The sequence below is a fragment of the Neoarius graeffei genome, chromosome 20 (genome assembly GCF_027579695.1).
Source record: "Neoarius graeffei isolate fNeoGra1 chromosome 20, fNeoGra1.pri, whole genome shotgun sequence".
Taxonomy (NCBI): Eukaryota; Metazoa; Chordata; class Actinopteri; order Siluriformes; family Ariidae; genus Neoarius; species Neoarius graeffei.
In genome coordinates, this window is record NC_083588.1 from 39,402,293 (window position 1) to 39,425,488 (window position 23,196).

Genomic DNA, 23,196 nt, shown 5'->3' on the forward strand with positions numbered 1-23,196 from the left:
TTTCCTCACTTCTGCATAAAACTGATAGCACCTTGTCTAACTCACAGCATTCATATGCCACTAGAGAGTCGTTTATTTGTCTTTCTGCGGCCCATTTCTTAAACACGGAAAGAAAAAAATTCTTACTTTTTTTGGTATTTTCATTTTCGCTTGCAGCTTTCAACTGGTTTATCATTTCTTCGTCAAATATAGCGAAACGCGGCATTGCTGAGTCAGCAGAGTCAGCCATTTTGTTGACAAAATTTGCTAATTTTTGTAACCGTAACCAAGCAATGAACTAGCCAGTAGCATTTCAGAAATACAGCCCCGTGTTAAGGAAAAAAGCCCTCCATGACTGACCAATCAGAATTGAGTAATTTGGGCCTATGTATTATAAATATTATTATTATTGATTTTAATCACAGAGGCTGCGGGCCGGTGGAAATTTGAACACAGGCCGGACTTTGGATATGCCTGACGTAATGCTTCATCAGACGCACCCCCTTCTGGTCAACACACACTTCAAAGCCTTGGCTTCAAATGTTCCATTACTAAGGAGGAGTGAACTGGGTGAGAAGGTAGCAGCTCACTTGTCACACAGCTCAAGTCGTTGTAAAGCTTCCATTTCATTGGAAAGTTGCCTGAAAACTACAAGCGGTTCCTAGTCAGTCCTTATGACAATGAAATTGTTGAGACAGTTTGGATTTTTCAGCGGACGATTTAAAGAGCACTGGAATCGCCAGAGTGGGAAAATCACTCAGCAGCAGTGTGTGTAAGTGATCAGCTTTATTTCACACCATGCTTTGTGGCTCAGGTGTATCTAAGATATTTGGTATACTCTATAATGTTTCATGAAAAGTGATCGAAATTTTGTCATAAAAGTCATAAAATAGCAGCTTTTTCCATAACTTTGAGCTCCTGGTGCCACCATTAAACTTTTGAATTTTGTCAAAATATTTCACCCAGTGTGTTTTCTTACCAAAAGGAACATAAAAACAAAAATGCATCATGATCGGAGGAACTTTTCATTTTCAGGGGGCAACTGATGCACCCTAAATGTTCGATGGAACAATTATAGATTTTTTTAAAAAAAGTTAAGAACAGGAGTGTAACTTACCAATAGTGAATGCTGATTCTGATCAAATATAATTCAATGTTCTGTCAATCCAATGTACAAAGTCAAAGTTCTAACAATAAAAATGGTACAAGTCCAAAAAGCCTGAACAACCCAGCTTACAGTGGTATGCAAAAGTTTGGGCACCCCTGGTCAAAATTGCTGTTACTGTGAACAGTTAAGCAAGTTGAAGATGAAATGATCTCCAAAAGGCATAAAGTTAAAGATGACTCATTCCGTATATATTTTAAGCAAAAACAATTTGTTTTATTTTCACCTTTTGCATTTTCAAAATTACAAAAAAGGAAAAGGGCCCAAAGCAAAGGCTTGGCCACCCTGCATGGTTAGTACCTAGTAACACCCCCTTTGGCAAGTATAACAGCTTGTAAACACTTTTTGTAGCCAGCTAATAATCTTTCAGTTCTTACCTGGGGGATTTTCACACATTCGTCTTTGCAAAAGGCTTCTGGTTCAAGTTTCTTGGGCTGTCTTGCACGCACTGCTCTTTTGAGATCTATCCACAGATTTTCAATGATGTTTAGGTCAGGGGACTGTGAGGGCCATGACAAAACCTTCAGCTTGTGCCTCTTGAGGTATCCCGTTGTAGATTTTGAGGTGTGTTTTGGATCAGTCTTATTGTAGGACCCATCCTCTTTTTAACTTCAACTTTTTTACAGATGGTGTGATGTTTGCTTCCAGAATTTGCTGGTATTTATTTGAATCCATGCTTCCCTCGACCAATGAAATGTGCCCTGTGCCACTGGCTGCAGCACAACCCCAAAGCATGACCGATCCACACCCATGCTTCAGAGTTGGAGAGGTGTTCTTTTCCTGAAATTTGGGACCCTTTTTTTCTCCAAACATACCTTTGCACATTGTGGCCAAAAAGTTCTATTTTGATTTCATCAGTCCACAGGACTTGTTTCCAAAATGCATCAGGCTTATTTAGATGTTCATTTGCAAACTTCAGACGCTGAATTTTGTAGCTTGGACGCAGGAAAGGTTTTCTTCTGATGACTCTCCCATGAAGGTCATATTTGTTCAGGTGCCACTGCATAGTAGAACAGTGCACGACCACTCCAGGGTCTGCTAAATCTTTCTGAAGGTCTTTTGCAATCAAACAGGTTTTTATTTGCCTTTCTAGCAATCCAACGAGCAGTTCTTTCAGAAAGTTTTCTTCATCTTCCAGACATCACCCTGATCTCCACTGTTTCTGTTAACCGCCATTTCTTAATAACAGTACAGTCTGAGGAAACCGCTACCTGAAAATACTTTGCTACATTCTTGTAGCCTTCTCCTGCTTTGTGAGCATCAATTATTTTATTATTCAGAATGCGAGGGAGTTGCTTAGGGGAGCCCATGGCTGTTGATTTTAGGGACCAGTTTGAGGAGTCAGAGAATTTATACAGCTTTGAAATCTGCATCATCTGACCTTTCCTAATGAAGAATTTTAACAAGCCACAGCTCAATAAGCTAATTAAGGTCTGGAACCTTGGTAAAAGTTACCTGAGAACTCAAATGTATTAGGGTGCCCAAACTTTCGCATGGTGTTCCTTTTTTTTCCACTCTCCAATTATACAAAACAAAAATAATACACAAATCTTGCAGAAAACGCTGAAAAGAAATTTATCGTCTTTACCTTTATGCCTTTGGTGATCAGTTCATCTTCTGCTCACTTAACTATTCACAGTAACATTTTCAGTAAGGGTGCCCAAACTTTTGCATGCCACTGTATATACAGTACAAGCTATATCCAGGTTGACCGTTCAAGTTCAGTTACTTTTGGTAGTAGTTCATTGTTACATTGCAGTTGTTCAGAACAAAAGGGCTTTGCTGAGTGAAGTCCTCTTGTAAAAGTCTCCGTTACTTTTTCTCATCTCCAAGTAGAACTTTATATTTCCACTATTGCTCTCTTTTCCAGTTTTTCGAGGTCCATTGGTCTCTTTTTCTCTTGTAAATATGTGTGAAGAATATCCAGTGAAGTTTTGGTAGACTTCTGGGTGTTCAGCACGTCTTTCTCTTTAAATCTTCCGCTTTTAATGAAGCAAACGTTGGAGCCATTTTTGTGAACAAACTGTCAGTCACTCACTAGCACAGAAGTTTTACGTCTCTGACGTGTCTCTTTTCTAGTTTTTTGATGTCCGTTGGTAAGTTTTTCTCTTGTAAATATAAGTGAAGAATATATGTTTTGGTAGCCTTTCAGGTGTTCAAGCGCGTCTTTAGTTTCAGTTTATTTATTTATTGCTTAAACCGAGCACTGAATTCATGCCAAATATTGGCTCATTTGAAATTTAATGACAGCAACACATCTCAAAAAAGTTGGGACGGGGCAATAAGAGGCTGGAAAAGTTAAAGGTACAAAAAAGGAACAGCTGGAGGACCAAATTGCAACTCATTAGGTCAACTGGCAATAGGTCATTAACATGACTGGGTATAAAAAGAGCATCTTGGAGTGGCAGCGGCTCTCAGAAGTAAAGATGGGAAGAGGATCACCAATCCCCCTAATTCTGCGCCGACAAATAGTGGAGCAATATCAGAAAGGAGTTCGACAGTGTAAAATTGCAAAGAGTTTGAACACATCATTATCTACAGTGCATAATATCATCAAAAGATTCAGAGAATCTGGAATAATCTCTGTGCATAAGGGTCAAGGCCGGAAAACCATACTGGGTGCCTGTGATCTTCAGGCCCTTAAGGCCAATTTATGCTGACAACCCAGTCCTCACAGATGGCGTCGCAGATGGCGTCTGCGAAGCCCCCCCCTTCGCAGACGCTCTGCGTGCACCTCTCAAAAATTGTGACCACTGCAGACAGCCTCGCAGACAGCGTCGCAGACAAGAGGGCTCTGATTGGTCCACTCTACATCCTCTGTACACACACTTCCGCTTCCCTACTTTCCCGGTTTGGTTTGTTTTCACGACCGCCATTTTTAAAAACACGAGCGAAGATGGAGCAGCACGAAGAGCGGTTGATCGAGGAAGTGAGGAAGTACGTACATCTATACGACTCCAGTTCTAGTCATTATAAGTAACCGGAGGATAAACACTCCACTAACCACACCCACCAACTAATCCTAGCGACTTCGCGCCCCCTTGCGTTGTGGCTGTGAATAACATCGCGCACGCCTATTACTCCCCGCTCAACGATAAATTACAACTGTCTGCGAAAAGCTATCTGCGAAAGCCTTGTCACAAGAGCATGCAGAGGCCTTTAGACGGCACTGCATCACATAGAGGCATGCTTCTGTATTGGAAATCACAAAATGGGCTCAGGAATATTTCCAAAGAACATTATCTGTGAACACAATTCACCGTGCCATCCGCTGTTGCCAGCTAAAACTCTGTAGTTCAAAGAAGAAGCCGTATCAAAACATGATCCAGAAGCGCAGACGTCTTCTCTGGGCCAAGGCTCATTTAAAATGGACTGTGGCAAAGTGGAAAACTGTTCTGTGGTCAGACGAATCAAAGTTTGAAGTTCTTTATGGAAATCAGGGACGCCGTGTCATTCGGACTAAAGAGGAGAAGGACGACCCAAGTTGTTATCAGCGCTCAGTTCAGAAGCCTGCATCTCTGATGGTATGGGGTTGCATTAGTGCGTGTGGCATGGGCAGCTTACACATCTGGAAAGACACCATCAATGCTGAAAGGTATATCCAGGTTCTAGAGCAACATATGCTCCCATCCAGATGACATCTCTTTCTGGGAAGACCTTACATTTTCCAACATGACAATGCCAAACCACATACTGCATCAATTACAGCATCATGGCTGCATAGAAGAAGGGTCCCGGTACTGAACTGGCCAGCCTGCAGTCCAGATCTTTCACCCATAGAAAACATTTGGTGCATCATAAAACGGAAGATACGACAAAAAAGACCTAAGACAGTTGAGCAACTAGAATCCTACATTAGACAAGAATGGGTTAACATTCCTATCCCTGAACTTGAGCAACTTGTCTCCTCAGTCCCCAGACGTTTACAGACTGTTGTAAAGAGAAAAGGGGATGTCTCACAGTGGTAAACATGGCCTTGTCCCAACTTTTTTGAGATGTGTTGTTGTCATGAAATTTAAAATCATCTAATATTTCTCTTTAAATGATACATTTTCTCAGTTTAAACATTTGATATGCCATCTATGTTCTATTCTGAATAAAATATGGAATTTTGAAACTTCCACATCATTGCATTCCATTTTTATTTAAAAATTTTTTTATTTACAATTTGTACTTTGTCCCAACTTTTTTGGAATCGGGGTTGTACAAATAGTTCAGGTAACATTAGCCTAAAATGTGTCAACAAAGCAGGTAACACTAACTATTCACTCACTTGAATCCTCAAATAGTACCAAATCACTCAACTTCAGATAGTTTCTGAAAGTTCTTTGTAGTCAGTTAGTTTGAATGCATAAATACAGAGAAACAGAACTGTGATATTTGGTAGTTAATAGTGAATAAATGCATTGATTTACAATATTGATATAGCACACTCATATGTGTATGTAGTTACATCAGCATGTTTTTATCGATCTATCTATCTCATCTCATTATCTCTAGCTGCTTTATCCTGTTCTACAGGGTCACAGGCAAGCTGGAGCCTATCCCAGCTGACTATGGGCGAAAGGCGGCGTACACCCTGGACAAGTCGCCAGGTCATCACAGGGCCTATCTATCTGTAACGACCCTACGTGTGGGTGGAGCACAGAGGACGGCAGGACAGAGATCAGGTTTTATCAACTGGCTTTATTGCCACACTTTTCAGTCTAGCAATACTTTTTACAGAGACACACACACAACTGGCGTCTGGTTCAGGGTTGCGCCCCTCTGCTCTCGCTCTCCCTCCTGATATAGGGCGCAGTCACTGGGAAGACACACAAACAGGTTAATTGCTCTCAGGTGACGTGATTCTGCCACTTACCTTCCCTGACTCCGCCCTCCTGTCACAGACCGGCGCTTGACCACGCCCCCGCTGCCACACTATCTATCTGTTTATTTAAAAAAGGTCAAATTTGGTACTATTTGAGGGTTCGAGTGAGTGAATAGTTAGTGTTACCTGCTTTGTTGACACATTTTAGGCTAATGTTCCCTGAACTATTTGTATTGTCTGTTAGTATTTACAACAATAATGCATATTATTATTATTATTATTATTATTATTATTATTATTATCTCATCTCATTATCTCTAGCCGCTTTATCCTGTTCTACAGGGTCACAGGCAAGCTGGAGCCTATCCCAGCTGACTATGGGCGAAAGGCGGCGTACACCCTGGACAAGTCGCCAGGTCATCACAGGGCCTATCTATCTATCTGTTTATTTAAAAAAGGTCAAATTTGGTACTATTTGAGGGTTCGAGTGAGTGAATAGTTAGTGTTACCTGCTTTGTTGACACATTTTAGGCTAATGTTCCCTGAACTATTTGTATTGTCTGTTAGTATTTACAACAATAATGCATATTATTATTATTATTATTATTATTATTATTATTATTATTATTGTTATTGCTACACATGCATTCATTAGCCCTAATGAATAATCCTGACAGAATGTTAAGCTAAATAAAGGAGCTCTACCTTTCTGTGTACTGTGTTAATATTCCTGTCAAGTCAATTTATTTGTATAGTGCTTTTAACAATAGACATCGTCGCAAAGCAGCTTTACAGAAAAATAAAGATTTTAAACTTATGAACTAATAAATGTATCCCTAATAAATTTATTTATCCCTAATGAGCAAGCCTGAGGTGATATTGGCAAGGAAAACCCCCCTGAGACGACATAAGGAGGAAACCATGAGAGAACCCAAACTCAAAAGGGAACCCATCTTCATTTGGGTGATAACAGATAACTTGATTATAAATAACTTGCTTCTATAAGTGTGTCCTATATGGTCAAAAGGTGCAATTCTGTAACTGGTAAATTCATTATAGTTTTAACATTGAAGTATATTTTGTTGAAGTTATCAGCTGTTCATTGATGGTGACTTGAGTGCAAGACTGTTCATGACAACTGCATTCCTAAAGTTATCATGGCAACTGTAGTCTTAAGCCATCGTCTCAAAACTGTAAGTGTCAACTGCCATCTTCTAAGTGTATCTTTAGACTGTCCATATGGGGCCATCCTCCTCAGGAGTGAAGCGATGAAAACTGAAGCCAGAAGTAGGGCATCAGAATGGATCAAGTATGTCCAATGAGCAGGCCAGGCCAGCATCACTGGTATTTCAGGATTGACATGTAACTCAATGGAGACAGAAAGCGAGAAAAACACAGATTATTAGGTCTGCCCATTGTCACCTAATTGGTAAGAACAGCGTACATTGTGCGCTGAGTGCAAGCAGGGATTCCAGCAAGACTAGCTATTGCAGCATAACTAAAAGGGAGAGCCAGAAAGTAACACAGACATGAGTGCGCCCTAGGATATAAAGTGGCCAGCCACTACACTGTCAACAAACCTGAGTGAAGGGGGGGTTGGGGGCAGCATCCATACATCCCAGTTTACCAAAACACTCTATGCCTGAAAACCCTGCTCCTTTACCTAATAAAAAGCTATTAACAAAAGGCTTGACTAAACAAATGTGTTTTAAGCCTAGAGTTAAACACTGAGACTGTGTCTGAGTCCCAAACACTGCTTGGAAGGCTGTTCTATAAATGTGGGGTTCTGTGACAGAAGGCTCTGACCCCTGCCTTCATTATTTGAGGTACCAACAAATAGCCTGCACCTTCTGATCTACAACCCTGATTCCAAAAAAGTTGGGACAAAGTACAAATTGTAAATAAAAATGGAATGCAATGATGTGGAAGTTGCAAAATTCTATATTTTGTTCAGAATAGAACATAGATGACATATCAAATGTTTAAAATGAGAAAATGTATCATTTAAAGAGAAAAATTAGCTGATTTTAAATTTCATGACAACACCACATCTCAAAAAAGTTGGGACAAGGCCATGTTTACCACTGTGAGACATCCCCTTTTCCCTTTACAACAGTCTGTAAACATCTCGGGACTGAGGAGACAAGTTGCTCAAGTTTAGGGATAGGAATGTTAACCCATTCTTGTCTAATGTAGGATTCTAGTTGCTCAACTGTCTTAGGTCTTTTTTTGTCGTATCTTCCGTTTTATGATGCGCCAAATGTTTTCTATGGGTGAAAGATCTGGACTGCAGACTGGCCAGTCCAGTACCCGGACCCTTCTTCTACACAGCCATGATGCTGTAATTGATGCAGTATGTGGTTTGGGATTGTCATGTTGGAAAATGCAACGTCTTCCCAGAAAGAGACGTCGTCTGGATGGGAGCATGTGTTGCTCTAGAACCTGGATATATCTTTCAGCATTGATGGTGTCTTTCCAGATGTGTAAGCTGCCCATGCCACACGCACTAATGCAACCCCATACCATCAGAGATGCAGGCTTCTGAACTGAGCGCTGATAACAACTTGGGTCGTCCTTCTCCTCTTTAGTCCAAATGACACGGCATCCATGATTTCCATAAAGAACTTCAAATTTTGATTCGTCTGACCACAGAACAGTTTTCCATTTTGCCACAGTCCATTTTAAATGAGCCTTGGCCCAGAGAAGACATCTGCGCTTCTGGATCATGTTTACATACGGCTTCTTCTTTGAACTATAGAGTTTTAGCTTTGCAACAGCAGATGGCACGGTGAATTGTGTTCACAGATAATGTTCTCTGGAAATATTCCTGAGCCCATTTTGTGATTTCCAATACAGAAGCATGCTTGTATGTGATGCAGTGTTGTCTAAGGGCCCGAAGATCACTGGCACTTGGTATGGTTTTCCGGCCTTGACCCTTATGCACAGAGATTCTTCCAGATTCTCTGAATCTTTTGATGATATTATGCACTGTAGATGATATGTTCAAACACTTTGCAATTTTACATTGTCAAACTCCTTTCTGATATTGCTCTACTATTTGTAGGCGCAGAATTGGGGGGATTGGTGAGCCTCTTCCCATCTTTACTTCTGAGAGCCGTTGCCACTCCAAGATGCTCTTTTTATACCCAGCCATGTTAATGACCTATTGCCAGTTGACCTAATGAGTTGCAATTTGGTCCTCCAGCTGTTCCTTTTTTGTACCTTTAACTTTTCCAGCCTCTTATTGCCCCTGTCCCAACTTTTTTGAGATGTGTTGCTGTCATGAAATTTCAAATGAGCCGATATTTGGCATGAAGTTTCAAAATGTCTCACTTTCGACATTTGATATGTTGTCTATGTTCTATTGTGAATACAATATCAGTTTTTGAGATTTGTAAATTATTGCATTCCGTTTTTATTTACAATTTGTACTTTGTCCCAACTTTTTTGGAATTGGGGTTGTAAATAGGTGTAATGGGTCATAAAAGACCAAAAGTCTCTGGTACTGTGGCGCAAGACCATTCGGTGCTTTATAGGTCAGTAGTCGTATTTTATAATCAATGCAAAATTTGATTGGGAGCCAATGCAATGTGGATAAGATCAGGATGATGTGGTCATATCGTCTGGTTCTAGTCAGGACTCTTGCTGTTGCATTTTGGACTAAGTGGAGCTTATTTATGCACCTACTAGATTGCATCCAATCTAGAGTTAACAAAGGCATGTTAAAAGGTTTTAAAGATATGTTTAAAAACAAAATTGATAGTAGTTTGGACACCGCAAACTCTAGTAAACATTAGTATGTTGTTGCAAAATTATTGCTGGCAATTACAATTTTGAGAAGTCCATGGTAAGAAGTAATTAACTTTTTGGGCTAATGTGGCTTCAGTTTGGCTTATTCCTTTCGGCAAACCCTCTATAAATTTTGACCCTATTCACCATATTTTAGCCTTCACATCTTACTAGTCAGTCAGTGATCTCATTTATATTCTTTATTCTCTTGCATAGATGGGTTCATGTGAACAGTCCTTCTGCTTTGAACATCAGCTATGTCCAAGGTCCTACTTCTGTGTCTCTCCTCTCTCTGACTGTTGGTCAAAGTTTACAAACAACAGTGAATAATTGGCCTGACAGAGAGGCCATGGTCTTTGTTCAAGATGGAGTTCGAAAAACATTCTCTCAGTTTCAGCATGAAGTAGGTTCATTTCATTCTTTTTATGATTGGAGAAGTGTGGGTTCGTCATGAGCTTTGACACTAGTCAGACTGGTTCTTATTTCTGGATGATATCTGAAAACATGAACATTTTTCCATATTGTAGTTTGTTTTGAATTTGATCACAGTAGCAAGGATGACCTTCTGGGTTGTTGTCAGCATTTAAAATCCATTTGTAGGTGGATCATCTGGCTGCTGGTCTTCTTGCACTCGGTTTGCAAAAGGGCGACAGGCTCGGCATCTGGGGACCAAACACTTATGAATGGATTTTGTTCCAGTTTGCCACAGCAAAGGCTGGAATTATCATGGTGAGCATGTAAATGTTTAATATGATTCTTTTTCACTGTAGGATACATGCTTATCTATTAGGGTGCATCAGTTGCCCCCTAAAAATGAAAAGTTCCTCCGATCATGATGCATTTTTGTTTTTATATTCCTTTTGGTAAGAAAACACACTGGGTGAAATATTTTGACAAAATTCAAAAGTTTAATGGTGGCACCAGGAGCTCAAAGTTATGGAAAAAGCTGCTATTTTATGACAAAATTTCGATCACTTTTCATGAAACATTATGGCACCTTATAGAGTATACCAGATATCTTAGATACACATTTTTAGTACATATTCTAAATATATTATCAAGCACAGTTTGAGTTTTAGCTGTTCATTGAATCATTGTTCAACTACTTTTAAACAATACAAATGTATTATGAATCACATTAATGCTTCTCAATCCCTTGCAAAGGTTCTTAACATGATCTCTGGGTCACAAGAAATCAATAAATGGAGTCCAATATTGTGATTCAAACCTTACGCGAAAACATAAAATAAGCGTTTTTTGGCAAAAAATGAACCTCGTGGTGCCACCATTAGACTTTTGAATATGGTCAAAAATTTTTACAGGATGTCTTTATTGGTGAAAAGGAACACCCAAACAAAAATGCATCAGATTTTATGAAAGTGAGGGCAACTGATGCACCCTATTATCTATGAAATATTCACCATTTTATTCACCATTAACCAGAAGCTCTATGCAGGTGTCTTTGAATGCAGCTTACAAAGTCAGTGAGTTGGCATTTGCCCTGAAAAAGGTGCGACAAATATTTGTTTGTATTTTTTAATACTCTGTATATGCATTTTTAATATAAATTCATCAACACAGATTTAGTGCATGTTCTTTTTAAAGATATATAAACTTTTTAAAGTATCAACAATGTTTTCTGCCATGTCAACATTTGCATTGGAGTAGAATTGTCTTCAGTGTGGTAGAATGTTAGAAGCTTAGTCTAAAATAATTTTGATACTGTTTTAATCTAATTTATACCACAGTTCTACTGAATTCTTGTTTCCTATCATTCTTGTTAAAGCACAGCTTGGAGAGTACTTTGGGTATAAGGCAAACTACAGTTTTACCTGAAAATGGTTGTTCTAATATGTTACTGTTTCTATAGTAACAACTTATTCACATGGACTTGTAAGGCGGAAGCAGATAAAGAGATTTAAAAACATGTAAACAGATTTTATACTGTAGATGTGTATTTGTTGATATGATGCCTTTTTTGCGAGGAGTCATTTATTTAGCATTATCAGAAGGAGTCTCCCGTGTCAATGCGTTGTAATAGTCCGAGGTAAAGCTGTAACTGTAGGTTTTCTGACACAGGAAAGAGGGTTTTCTAGTTTCTCTGTAACATGACAAATTGCATTTTTAACTTCAAGAGAGACAAACAGAGGAGGGAACGATTAGTAAATTGTTCCCTCCTCTGTTTATAAGAACAGGGCCATAAGGGGTGTTGTGGCTCAGGTGGATAAGGTGCCATACCATAAATCTGGGGACCCGGGTTCAATTCCGACCTGAGGTCATTTCCCGATCCCTCCCTGTCTCTCTCCCGCTCATTTCCTGTCTCTATCCTATCCAATAAAGGTGGAAAAAGCCCAAAAAAAGTCTTTAAAAAAATAAGAACAGGGACATACTGTTATTGGAAAATTCAGTGTGGTTCACGTGCACTGGGCTAAATCACACCACTGTGTCACTGATTACAGCACGACTTGTGTTTTCTTTCTTACATACTATGCTTAAGTTTTACAGTATGTTGTTTTCCTTTTAATACAGGTGCAGTGTAATGCAGTGGTGTGTCCTACTCAGTTCAAGAGCCAGAGATTCTATGATATTTTGAGACAGATCTGCCCAGAACTCGACACTGCAGTATCTGGTAGTATTAGGAGTACAAGGTAGAACATCATTACAAGATTACACCAAGGAAGAAAATGAGCCACAGTTACAGACTTTGCAATTCATATAACATTATGCTTCAAAAAAGTAATTTGCAATGAATAGAAAAAAACTAAGGAGTTTAGTTTTTGTTTAAAATCCTCTTCAATGGTCAGTGAATTATACACTACAGGTGGAAAACCACCTAAGTGTTCATTTTTGCAAAGTTTAATTCATATGGCTATGGACGTTTAGGTTGCCAGATCTGCGGAATGTAATTGTGACGGACAGCAAGGAGTCTGGTACGTTGCATATAGATGATGTGATGCAAGCTGCAGAGAGTCGGCACCACCAGCAGCTGGATAGCTTACAGAAGATTCTAAGGCCAGAAGACCCCATCAACATTCAGTTTACATCGGTGTGACATCTAATGCATTCACATCATAACCTATGAGAAATAAATAGGGGGGAGTAGGGAGACTTGGGAACGGGGAGGCTTGAGACAGGTTGTATTCTCATAAATTAATTTCAATCAATCAGGTTTTAGATTATCTCAGAATTTAGATATTGCTACTTAAAGTATCCTAATTCCTTTGGAGCCACGAAGCTGGACACTGCAGTTAGGTTTGTGCAGTTAAATATTTTTATCAACCAAAGCTTGTATTTTCTAATTTGCAGTCCATGTCCATTCTATGGTGTAATGCACGCTGGTGAATTCAGGATTTGTTAGGAATTAAAGTATGTAGCCTCAAAACACCATATAGTATTATTTATTAAACTTAAATTCTGAGGAAAAAACATTCAAGGATTTTTTTTCCCCCAAATGGCCAGATGGGGAGAGTTGGGACAGTTCATCATGGTACAGGTGTTGTCTTGTGGTTTACAAATATACAACCCCGATTCCAAAAAAGTTGGGACAAAGTACAAATTGTAAATAAAAGCAGAATGCAATGATGTGGAAGTTTCAAAATTCCATATTTTATTCAGAATAGAACATAGATGACATATCAAATGTTTAAACTGAGAAAATGTATCATTTAAAGAGAAAAATTAAATGATTTTATATTTCATGACAACACATCTCAAAAAAGTTGGGACAAGGCCATGTTTACCACTGTGAGACATCCCCTTTTCTCTTTACAACAGTCTGTAAACGTCCGGGGACTGAGGAGACAAGTTGCTCAAGTTTAGGGATAGGAATGTTAACCCATTCTTGTCTAATGTAGGATTCTAGTTGCTTAACTGTCTTGGGTCTTTTTTGTCGTATCTTCCGTTTTATGATGCGCCAAATGTTTTCTATGGGTGAAAGATCTGGACTGCAGGCTGGCCAGTTCAGTACCCGGACCCTTCTTCTATGCAGCCATGATGCTGTAATTGATGCAGTATGTGGTTTGGCATTGTCATGTTGGAAAATGCAAGGTCTTCCCTGAAAGAGACGTCGTCTGGATGGGAGCATATGTTGCTCTAGAACCTGGATATACCTTTCAGCATTGATGGTGTCTTTCCAGATGTGTAAGCTGCCCATGCTACACGCACTAATGCAACCCCATACCATCAGAGATGCAGGCTTCTGAACTGAGCGCTGATAACAAATCAGGTCGTCCTTCTCCTCTTTAGTCCGAATGACACGGTGTCCCTGATTTCCATAAAGAACTTAAAATTTTGATTCGTCTGACGACAGAACAGCTTTCCATTTTGCCACAGTCCATTTTAAATGAGCCTTGGCCCAGAGAAGACGTCTGCGCTTTTGGATCATGTTTAGATACGGCTTCTTCTTTGAACTATAGAGTTTTAGCTGGCAACGGCGGATGGCACGGTGAATTGTGTTCACAGTAATGTTCTCTGGAAATATTCCTGAGCCCATTTTGTGATTTCCAATACAGAAGCATGCCTGTATGTGATGCAGTGCAGTCTAAGGGCCCGAAGATCACGGGCACCTGGTATGGTTTTCCGGCCTTGACCCTTATGCACAGAGATTCTTCCAGATTCTCTGAATCTTTTGATGATATGCACTGTAGATGATGATATGTTCAAACTCTTTGCAATTTTACACTGTCGAACTCCTTTCTGATATTGCTCCACTATTTGTCGGCGCAGAATTAGGGGGATTGGTGATCCTCTTCCCATCTTTACTTCTGAGAGCCGCTGCCACTCCAAGATGCTCTTTTTATACCCAGTCATGTTAATGACCTATTGCCAATTGACCTAATGAGTTGCAATTTGGTCCTCCAGCTGTTCCTTTTTTGTACCTTTAACTTTTCCAGCCTCTTATTGCCCCTGTCCCAACTTTTTTGAGATGTGTTGCTGTCATGAAATTTCAAATGAGCCAATATCTCATCTCATCTCATTATCTCTAGCCGCTTTATCCTGTTCTACAGGGTTGCAGGCAAGCTGGAGCCTATCCCAGCTGACTACAGGCGAAAGGCGGGGTACACCCTGGACAAGTCGCCAGGCCATCACAGGGCTGACACATAGACACAGACAACCATTCACACTCACATTCACACCTACGGTCAATTTAGAGCCACCAGTTAACCTAACCTGCATGTCTTTGGACTGTGGGGGAAACCGGAGCACCCGGAGGAAACCCATGCGGACACGGGGAGAACATGCAAACTCTGCACAGAAAGGCCCTTGCCGGCCACGGGGCTCAAACCCAGACCTTCTTGCTGTGAGGTGACAGCACTAACCACTACACCACCGTGCCGCCCCCACAAATATAAATTTAAAAAAAAAAAGTTAAAAATGTGGGCGTGTTCCTGCATGAGAATTAAGCTTATTTCATTCCTTCTCGAGAATGGAACTGTTTTGTCAGTCAGGTTTTAGGTAAACTGACATTTCTTCCCTAAACTCCTTCTGATGTTCAGCCTCTTTTAGTTTCCACCACTTAATCTTCAGCTCCACTATTTCACGCTTCCTTTTTTCACTTTCAAGCTCGTCCTGCACACGACCACTCGATGTTGTCTAGCTACACTCTCCCCTGCCATCACTTTATAGTCTCCAATCTCCTTCAGGTTACCCCTTCTGCAGAGTATGTAGTCCACCTGTGTAGATCTTCCTCCACTCTTAAATGTCACCCTGTGCTGCTCTATCTTCTCGAGGTATGTATTGACTATTGCCAAATTCATCCTCTTTGAAAAATCAACCACCATTTGCCCTTCCATATTTCTCTCTCTTACATCATATCTGCCCATCACGTCCTCATCTCCTCTGTTTCCCTCCCCAACATGTCCGTTGAAATCTGCTCCTATCAGCACGCACTCCTCCCTTTTTACCACTTCATCCATCTTTTCCCAGAAAAACTTCCTCTTCATTCTCACATCCAACCTGTGGGGTATACGCGCACACAACATTGATTACCACTCCTTGAATCTCCAACTTCATGCCTATCACTCTATCTGACACCCTCTTCACATCAATCACACTGTTGACCAACTCTCCCCTCAAAACAATACCAACACCATTTCTTTTTCCATCGACTGCATAATAAAACAACTTGCATCCACCTCCAATGTTCTTGGCCTTGCTTCCCTTCCACCTCGTCTCCTGCACACACAAAACGTCCAACTTCCTTCTTTCCATCATACCTGCTAATTCTCTCGCTCTGCCAGTCAATATTCCCACATTGTGTTCCTACCCTCAATTCTAAACTCCTTCCCTTCCATCTTTAACGGTTCTCTCCTAACACGCCTCCTCTGTCTCTTGCAACAGTAGCATACTTTCCACTGGCACCCTGTTGACCAACAGTACTGGAGGTAGCCGTTGTTAACCCAAGCCCCGACCGATCCGGTATGGTATTTCTCTTTTCAATCCACATGTTAGATTTGGCACTGTTTTATGCCGGATGCCCTTCCTGACGCAACCCTCTCCATTTATCCGGGCTTGGGACCGGCACCAAGAGTATGCTTATGCGCCCCCAGTGGCTGGATTGAATTAGCAAATATTAATTTGGTGAGCACAAATCCAGTTTCCACAACCTAATTTAAACTTTTGGTGAAAAAAGGTATAAGTATTTGAACAATGGCACAATGCCATTTTGCTGCTGTACATTACCACAACGGATTTGAAATGAAGCAATCAAGATGTGATTGAAGTGTACTTTTACCATTTAAATTCAAGGGGTTTAACAACAAAAAAAAGGCTTCTTTCCATTAGTACATGACAAATTAAGGAGATGAAAGGTCTGGAGCTGATTCCAACTGTTGAATGTGCGTTTTGCAGTTGTTCATGAGAACTCCTAAAGTGAGTCACATGAGGTGTTAGTGAGTGAAGGTGGCCATCGTTAGGCTGGGAAAAAGATAAAAAGGGGGGGGGGACCTAGCAGAGAGATAGCAGAAACTTTAAGAGTGGCCAAATGAACATTTTGATACTTTCTTAAAAAGAACGAATACACTGGTGAGCTCAACAACATAGACCTGAAAGACCACGGAAGACAACTAAATTGGATGATCATAGAAAGCTTTCCTTGGTGAAGGAAAAACCCATTCACAATCTAGCCAAGTCAAGAACACTCTTGAGACAGTAGGCCTATCACTGTCAAAGTTCAAGAGATGCCTTCATGAATGTAAATACAGAGGCTTTACCTCAAAATGCAAACCACTGGTAACACTCAAAGATCAGATTAGACTTTGCAAGTAAGTTTGCCCAGTTCTGGAACAAGGTTCTTTGGACAGATGAAACCAAGGTTAATTTGCACAAGAATGATGATAAGAGTATGGAGACGGAAAGGAAGGGCTCATGATCCAATGCATACCACATCTGTCAAACATGGTGGACATAGGCATGTACGGCTGCCAATGGAACTGGGTCACTGGTGTTTACTGAAGAGGAAACTGCTGATAGAAATAGCAGGATGAATTCTGAAGCGTATATAGAGCTATACTTTCTGCTCAGATTCAGTCAAATGCTGAAAAACTAATAGGACAGCCCTTCACAGTACGGATGGATAATGGCCCAAAACATAGCCTGAAAGCAACCCAAGAGCTTCTTAAGGCAAAGAAATGGAACATCTTTAAATGGTTGAGTTAGTCAAACCATTTGAGTATGCTTTTAACTTACTGAAGAAAACTGAAGGCAGAAAGAAATGTGAAAATGGAGGGACGTTAATTCCGAAACAATTAATGCAATATTTTTATTAAACCCCTTGAATTAAAGCTGAATATCTACACTTCAATCTCATCTTGATGGCTTTGTTTCAAATCCACTGTTGTGGTATACAGAGGCAAAATTATGAAAATTGTCACTGTCCAAAAACTTATTGACCTGACTGTATTTCACAGTACCTACAATGGCACTGCCTGCCTACCGAGTGTGCTTCTTCCCAATACACCAGAGCAAATTGTTTACTGCTGTTCTGCCTTGTTCACTTGGAGATTATCCCAGGGGTCTTGAGTGCTTGACTAGAACATAATGTAATATAACCGATTTGGTAGGTTGGATTAAGACTCTAATAGCAGTGTTGTGCTGGCTGAAGTTATCTGTTAATAAAAATATTTTACAGTTACATTTATTTAAATATTAAAAACGTATACAAATGTTCTCTGCTCCAGATTCTCTTGTGAAAAATAAAATAATATAATAATAATTTGGTGGATCACATTCAAATGATTGTAAGTCAGGGAGAGACCTAGCTTGTTCAGAAATGCAGTACTTATTCCAGTGACAATGATGCCAGAATTACTTGACTTGAAATTAGTTGCATATCTCATTTCTTCCAATTCTGTCAGGAAAGGATGTCACCAGTGTCTTGTTGTGACTGGTGTTAATTTTAGCTTACTCTTTTACTGATCAATAATGGTTGTGGTATCTATTCTGGTGTTTCACTTGCTTATACAAATAATACCACAATTTCCACCAGAAGCACAGAGTATAATAAAGGTTGCCATGTACTGTACCATTAATAGTTGTTTAGTTTAAGTTATTGCCTTTCTCTATTGTCATTCAACAGGGTACCACAGGGAACCCAAAAGGTGTCACTCTGTCCCACCACAACATTGTAAACAATGCGTATTTCGTTGGGCTACGCCTGGGCTACAGCTGGAGAGTGAGCTTTCCTAATGAATTACTTACAAGTTAACATACAACTACAGTTCACTGGATAGCCCAACAATACTGTTTTAAACCAAAATCAGAACAATCAAATACCAATGAATGTTGGAGTGGACCTCATATAATACTACTATGTCTCCCCAGACAGAAGTGCGAATTTGTGTTCCTGTGCCCTTGTATCACTGCTTTGGGTCTGTTTTGGGTGGAATGTGCATGGCAGTACATGGCATCACACTGGTCTTTCCTTCAGCTGCATATGATGGACAGGCAAATGTGGAGGCTATTCAGAAAGAGAAGTAAAGTTGAATTGACTGATACAGTATTTGATTACATTTTAGTGTGTAGTGGGATAAAATATAGCTAGCAGTTAATTCCACCTTGTTAGAGATTAATTGATTGCATGTAACTGCAAATTAATTGCATTTAGTATTTATTTTGGATCTCTTTTTTCCAGATGCACAGTTATCTATGGTACCCCAACAATGTATATTGACTTGCTGAATCAAGGAAACACTGAGAACAATAACTTGTCCTCACTTGAGACAGGTAAAAGTTTAGTTTGTAACTATATCATCAATACAACACTAGCAGGAATCTTGAACTGCCAGGGGTCATGGGTGGATCCTCGTGTCCCCCTGAAGTCATTCGGAGAGTGATACGTGACATGAAGATTAAGGAGATAACGGTAAGGGAAACGTTTGCCTACTATGTTGTTGAGTTTTGAACTACATACCCACAAACACATTGAAAGCCATGCTTGCATGATAAATCTGTTCTTGTCTCCAAATATCAGGTGGCTTATGGAACTACAGAAAACAGTCCGATCACATTTCTGGGGTTTCCTTTGGACAGGCTGGAGCTTAAGACTGATAGTGTTGGGTACATCATGGACCATACTGAGGTCTGGTGGCTCCAGTCACTGAAGTTCTTTTTATGCATTATTTTTTTAGTTTTCTGTGGCACCAGCAAAAAATGTTTAAAATACAGCAAACTGGTCAAAAGATTATTTAGTAATGTAGGCATATGGTTTTTCTATGGCATCATACTAAGTAACTTTTTTTTTCCTAGCATCTTTCTAAGAATGAATATAAAGTGGATATTTCATCAGTTAGTGCTAATAGACCCTTTTCACGTGACGTCACGACAAACGCGGCCGCCATTTTGGACATGTACTACCAGTAGTTTACCACAGCCAACATTGAGGAACGGCAGCAAAGAAAGTTTTTACTTTCAGCAAGACTTCCATCATGCCACTATATTGTTGTGCACCTGGATGTAGTAACCATCAACAAACAAGGCAAGGTTTATCATTTTATCGGATCCCGACGGAGAAGATGGATAGCGGCCATTAACAGATTGGCAGCCCTCGGCATACCAACGCTTGTGTAATGACCACTTTGTTGGAGGTAAGACGAATAAAATTAGCCAGAAAAGGCATTACATTGCTGTTAACATTCTGTGGCGGCAAGTGTGTAACCAAATAGGTTAAAATAACCCATTGTAACCTCTTTGTTCTTCTGTAGTAGCTATTGTTGACTAGCTAATGTCAACAACATAGTAGCTAGTATGTTACTGTAGCAATGTTTACGTTCAGTCATTTGGATGACTGTTAAAACCTTTCAGTCTCATGTTTTTCCTTTACTGTATTTACTAGTTTACTGTAATTATGATCCGGCAGCTATTTACACCGGATCCAGTGTAAATAGCTGCCGGAGCCAACGTCTGAGGTTCTGGAGCGCGCTCCGGAACCTCGGATGTTGGCTCCGGCAGCTATTTACCTGTACAGGGCTTAATTTGAGGGAGAGCAAGCCGGAGCGCGCTCCAGAACCTCGGACGTTGGCTCCGGCAGCTATTTACCTGTACAGGGCTTAATTTGAGGGAGAGCAAGCCGGAGCGCGCTCCGGAACCTCGGACGTTGGCTCCGGCAGCTATTTACACTGGATCCGGTGTAAATAGCTGCCGGATCATAATTACAGTATACTAGTAAATACAGTAAAGGGAAAAACTTGAGACTGAAAGGTTTTAACAGTCATCCAAATGACTGAACGTAAACATTGCTACAGTAACATACTAGCTACTATGTTGTTGACATTAGCTAGTGCTAACAGCTAGCTGCTAGTACACTGCTACAACACAGACACCGACCCTAATAATACAGTTCTTGGTCATTGCCTGGTAACAGCAAATTTATAACGGGCCATGTCTCAACAGACTAAGAAGTTATTTCAATGACATAACATTTTGTTTATCCTGAGGACCGAAAGTAAATGAAAATGTGAACAAACCTTAGCTGTAATAAGATGGCGACCACCAGCTCCAGGGACGACCCGCTGATGTAGGCATGTTACCCAGCCTGACACAAAATATTTGTAGGCATCCAAACTCTTATACGCTTTCAGATCAATACCTGTGTATGGCGATGGGTTTTTAACGACATGGGTATACAGATCATGTGGGCCGAAGTCAGGTAAAGACGAGGGCTTCGTGTACTTCCGTACGTCAGCGAGCAATCCTGGTGGAAGCAGGTAAACGTCGTTCTCTAAGCCTGCTAACCTCAATTTTTGCAAATACCTCTCCCTCCGCTCGCCCTGTAAATGCCCTACGTCGCTGGATAGTGAAGGTGTTTTCTGCATCTCGCTCCTTTTTCTTTTATGTTTTTCGTTTGTCGCCTTCCTCGCATTCAAACTGATTCGAGCTGAAGTCCACTACATGTCCAAAATGGTGGTCGCGTTTACGAAGGTCACGTGACTGAAAAGGGTCTATAGCACTGCTCCTCCACCATTCATCAGTCCGATGGGACAACCATAAAACCACAAAGGAGCAGATATTTGGGTGGTGGATCATTATCAGCAGAGCAATGATACACATGGTAATGGAATGATAGTGTGTGTGGCACTGGTGTGGCAGGCATAGCAGTGTTGCGGTATCAGTTCTGAGTTGGGAAACAGTTCACATCGAAAAACTTTCCATGAGCAGCATGTATGATCACTTCTGTGCCTGGGGAGTTAATTACACATGAGATTTTTGTTTAAGCTTGTAGCAGTAGCCAGTCAATAACATAGCCTAAAACACATCAACTCAATTTGGCAGCTTTCCAGCTCACTTGCTGCATTCTGATTGGCACATGCATGGCCACCCACACTTGTGCTCAATTCGCTGTTCAAGAAGAGAGAGATCACATTAGTGTACGGAAAAAACAGGGCTCAGGTGTGTGCTATTAGTCAGTCATTACACCTTAGCTCATCCCCTAAACACCTTCCAATTAAACCACACCCCCACCTGCTAAAGGAAAATTAGTACAAGTTGTACATGGAAAAAGGCACACTGTAGTCTCGAGGTGGACCACCAAGGTTAGTAGGTGTAATAAAGTAGTACGTAAGTGTTGACACAAATGACAAATCTGCTGAGAGACCACCATACCACTGTGGCTGCTGTACTGAAAAAAGGTCCATTGAATGGACAAAAGTATAGAGAGAGGCTGACCAGTTCCTCCAGTACAACTTATGATAGGTGCACACGAACCATCCAATAATTGTAAGTACAAAGTAGGTATCCCTAATAAACTGGTAATGAATGTACATAGCCATAATTTGGGACTTTATACCTTTACACACTCAAGCTCTATTCTTCAGGCTAAAGTTGTGGAGTCATCGTCCGGACAACTGCTTCCTCTGGGCCAATCTGGAGAGCTGCTCATTCGAGGTTACTGTGTCATGCAGGGCTACTGGGATGAGCCTGACAAAACACAGGACATCATCTCAGAGGATGGCTGGTACAAGACTGGGTGAGATTTTACTTGTACCAGTAGTGACATGAAGTAGATTAGGTAGTGAATGAGTACATGCATGAAAAATGATTAAAAAAAAAAAAATCTGTCCAGTGATATTGCTACACTCAGTCAATATGGCTACTGTCGTATCGAGGGACGCATAAAGGACATGATTAACCGTGGTGGGGAAAAGATCTTCCCTGCTGAGGTTGAACAGTTTCTTTACACACATCCAAAAGTGAAAGATGTTCAGGTGAGCCAGTTACTTCGCTATACCACAAGGAGGCAGCAATTCAGGAGTTACAGAAGACTAACTGGAACATTCTTTACCTTTATTTCTGTCATGAAACCTGTAGGTGGTCGGTGTGAAAGACAGTAGGCTGGGGGAGCAGGTTTGTGCATGCATCAAGATAGCAGAAGGTCAGCACTGCACCGTGGAGGAGATCAAGGCTTACTGCAAAGGCCAGGTAATAGGAATGATGACATTTTTTAACTTACGCGCGCACACACACACACCCCAAGTGATCGATCAATGTATTCCAGATCTCCTACTACAAAATCCCACATTATGTGATGTTCGTTGAGGGCTATGCACTTACTGCTTCAGGCAAAGTAAGATTTATGATTCAATGTTCCAGAAAAACAATCATATGCCAAAATGAGACAAGTGTATGCTAAGGACCTGACTAATAAATGTTTGTTTTCCAACTCAGATCCAGAAGAATAAACTGCGCGCAGAAATGGAGAACAGACTCGGACTGTGATGCTGTCTCAACAGTACGTCTGAAGAATACGGATCTGTAGAAGCTAGTTGCATATTTTAGCATGTTTGAGATTAGACTTTTTAAAATTAATTCAAATGGATGATCAATCACATTTATAGTGACATTTTAAACTTTATTGGACAACCGTTTTATAATTATATTTTGAATCACTATACAATATGTAAAATTCACTCTTCCTCTCAAAAACATGCCATAAGGAATTTGAAATAAATTAATGAGCCCT

At 40.5% G+C, this 23,196-nt stretch overlaps 1 protein-coding gene across 1 annotated transcript; it reads left to right on the top strand.

Annotated features, from left to right (window-relative positions):
* Positions 1-540: 540 nt before the first annotated feature.
* On the top strand, positions 541-23,190 carry LOC132868645 (medium-chain acyl-CoA ligase ACSF2, mitochondrial-like). Its single transcript, XM_060901690.1, has 16 exons — positions 541-751; positions 9,960-10,146; positions 10,344-10,472; positions 11,200-11,253; positions 12,273-12,391; positions 12,627-12,789; positions 18,319-18,414; positions 18,564-18,715; positions 18,874-18,965; positions 19,028-19,104; positions 19,213-19,320; positions 22,052-22,203; positions 22,300-22,441; positions 22,545-22,655; positions 22,732-22,800; positions 22,902-23,190. Exons 1-16 carry the CDS (start codon positions 654-656, stop codon positions 22,950-22,952), a joined length of 1,800 nt encoding a protein of 599 aa, XP_060757673.1. The 5' UTR covers positions 541-653; the 3' UTR covers positions 22,953-23,190.
* The last annotated feature ends 6 nt before the right edge of the window (positions 23,191-23,196 follow it).

What these genes read in the sequence shown, in the direction of transcription:
- LOC132868645 (XM_060901690.1), top strand. Translation starts at nt 654, where the DNA reads ATGACAATGAAATTGTTGAGACAGTTTGGATTTTTCAGCGGACGATTT. An exon ending in GCCTGGGCTACAGCTGGAGA is followed by an intron (nt 18,415 to 18,563) that starts GTGAGCTTTCCT and finishes ATGTCTCCCCAG; the next exon opens with ACAGAAGTGCGAATTTGTGT. An exon ending in ACATCATGGACCATACTGAG is followed by an intron (nt 19,321 to 22,051) that starts GTCTGGTGGCTC and finishes TCTATTCTTCAG; the next exon opens with GCTAAAGTTGTGGAGTCATC.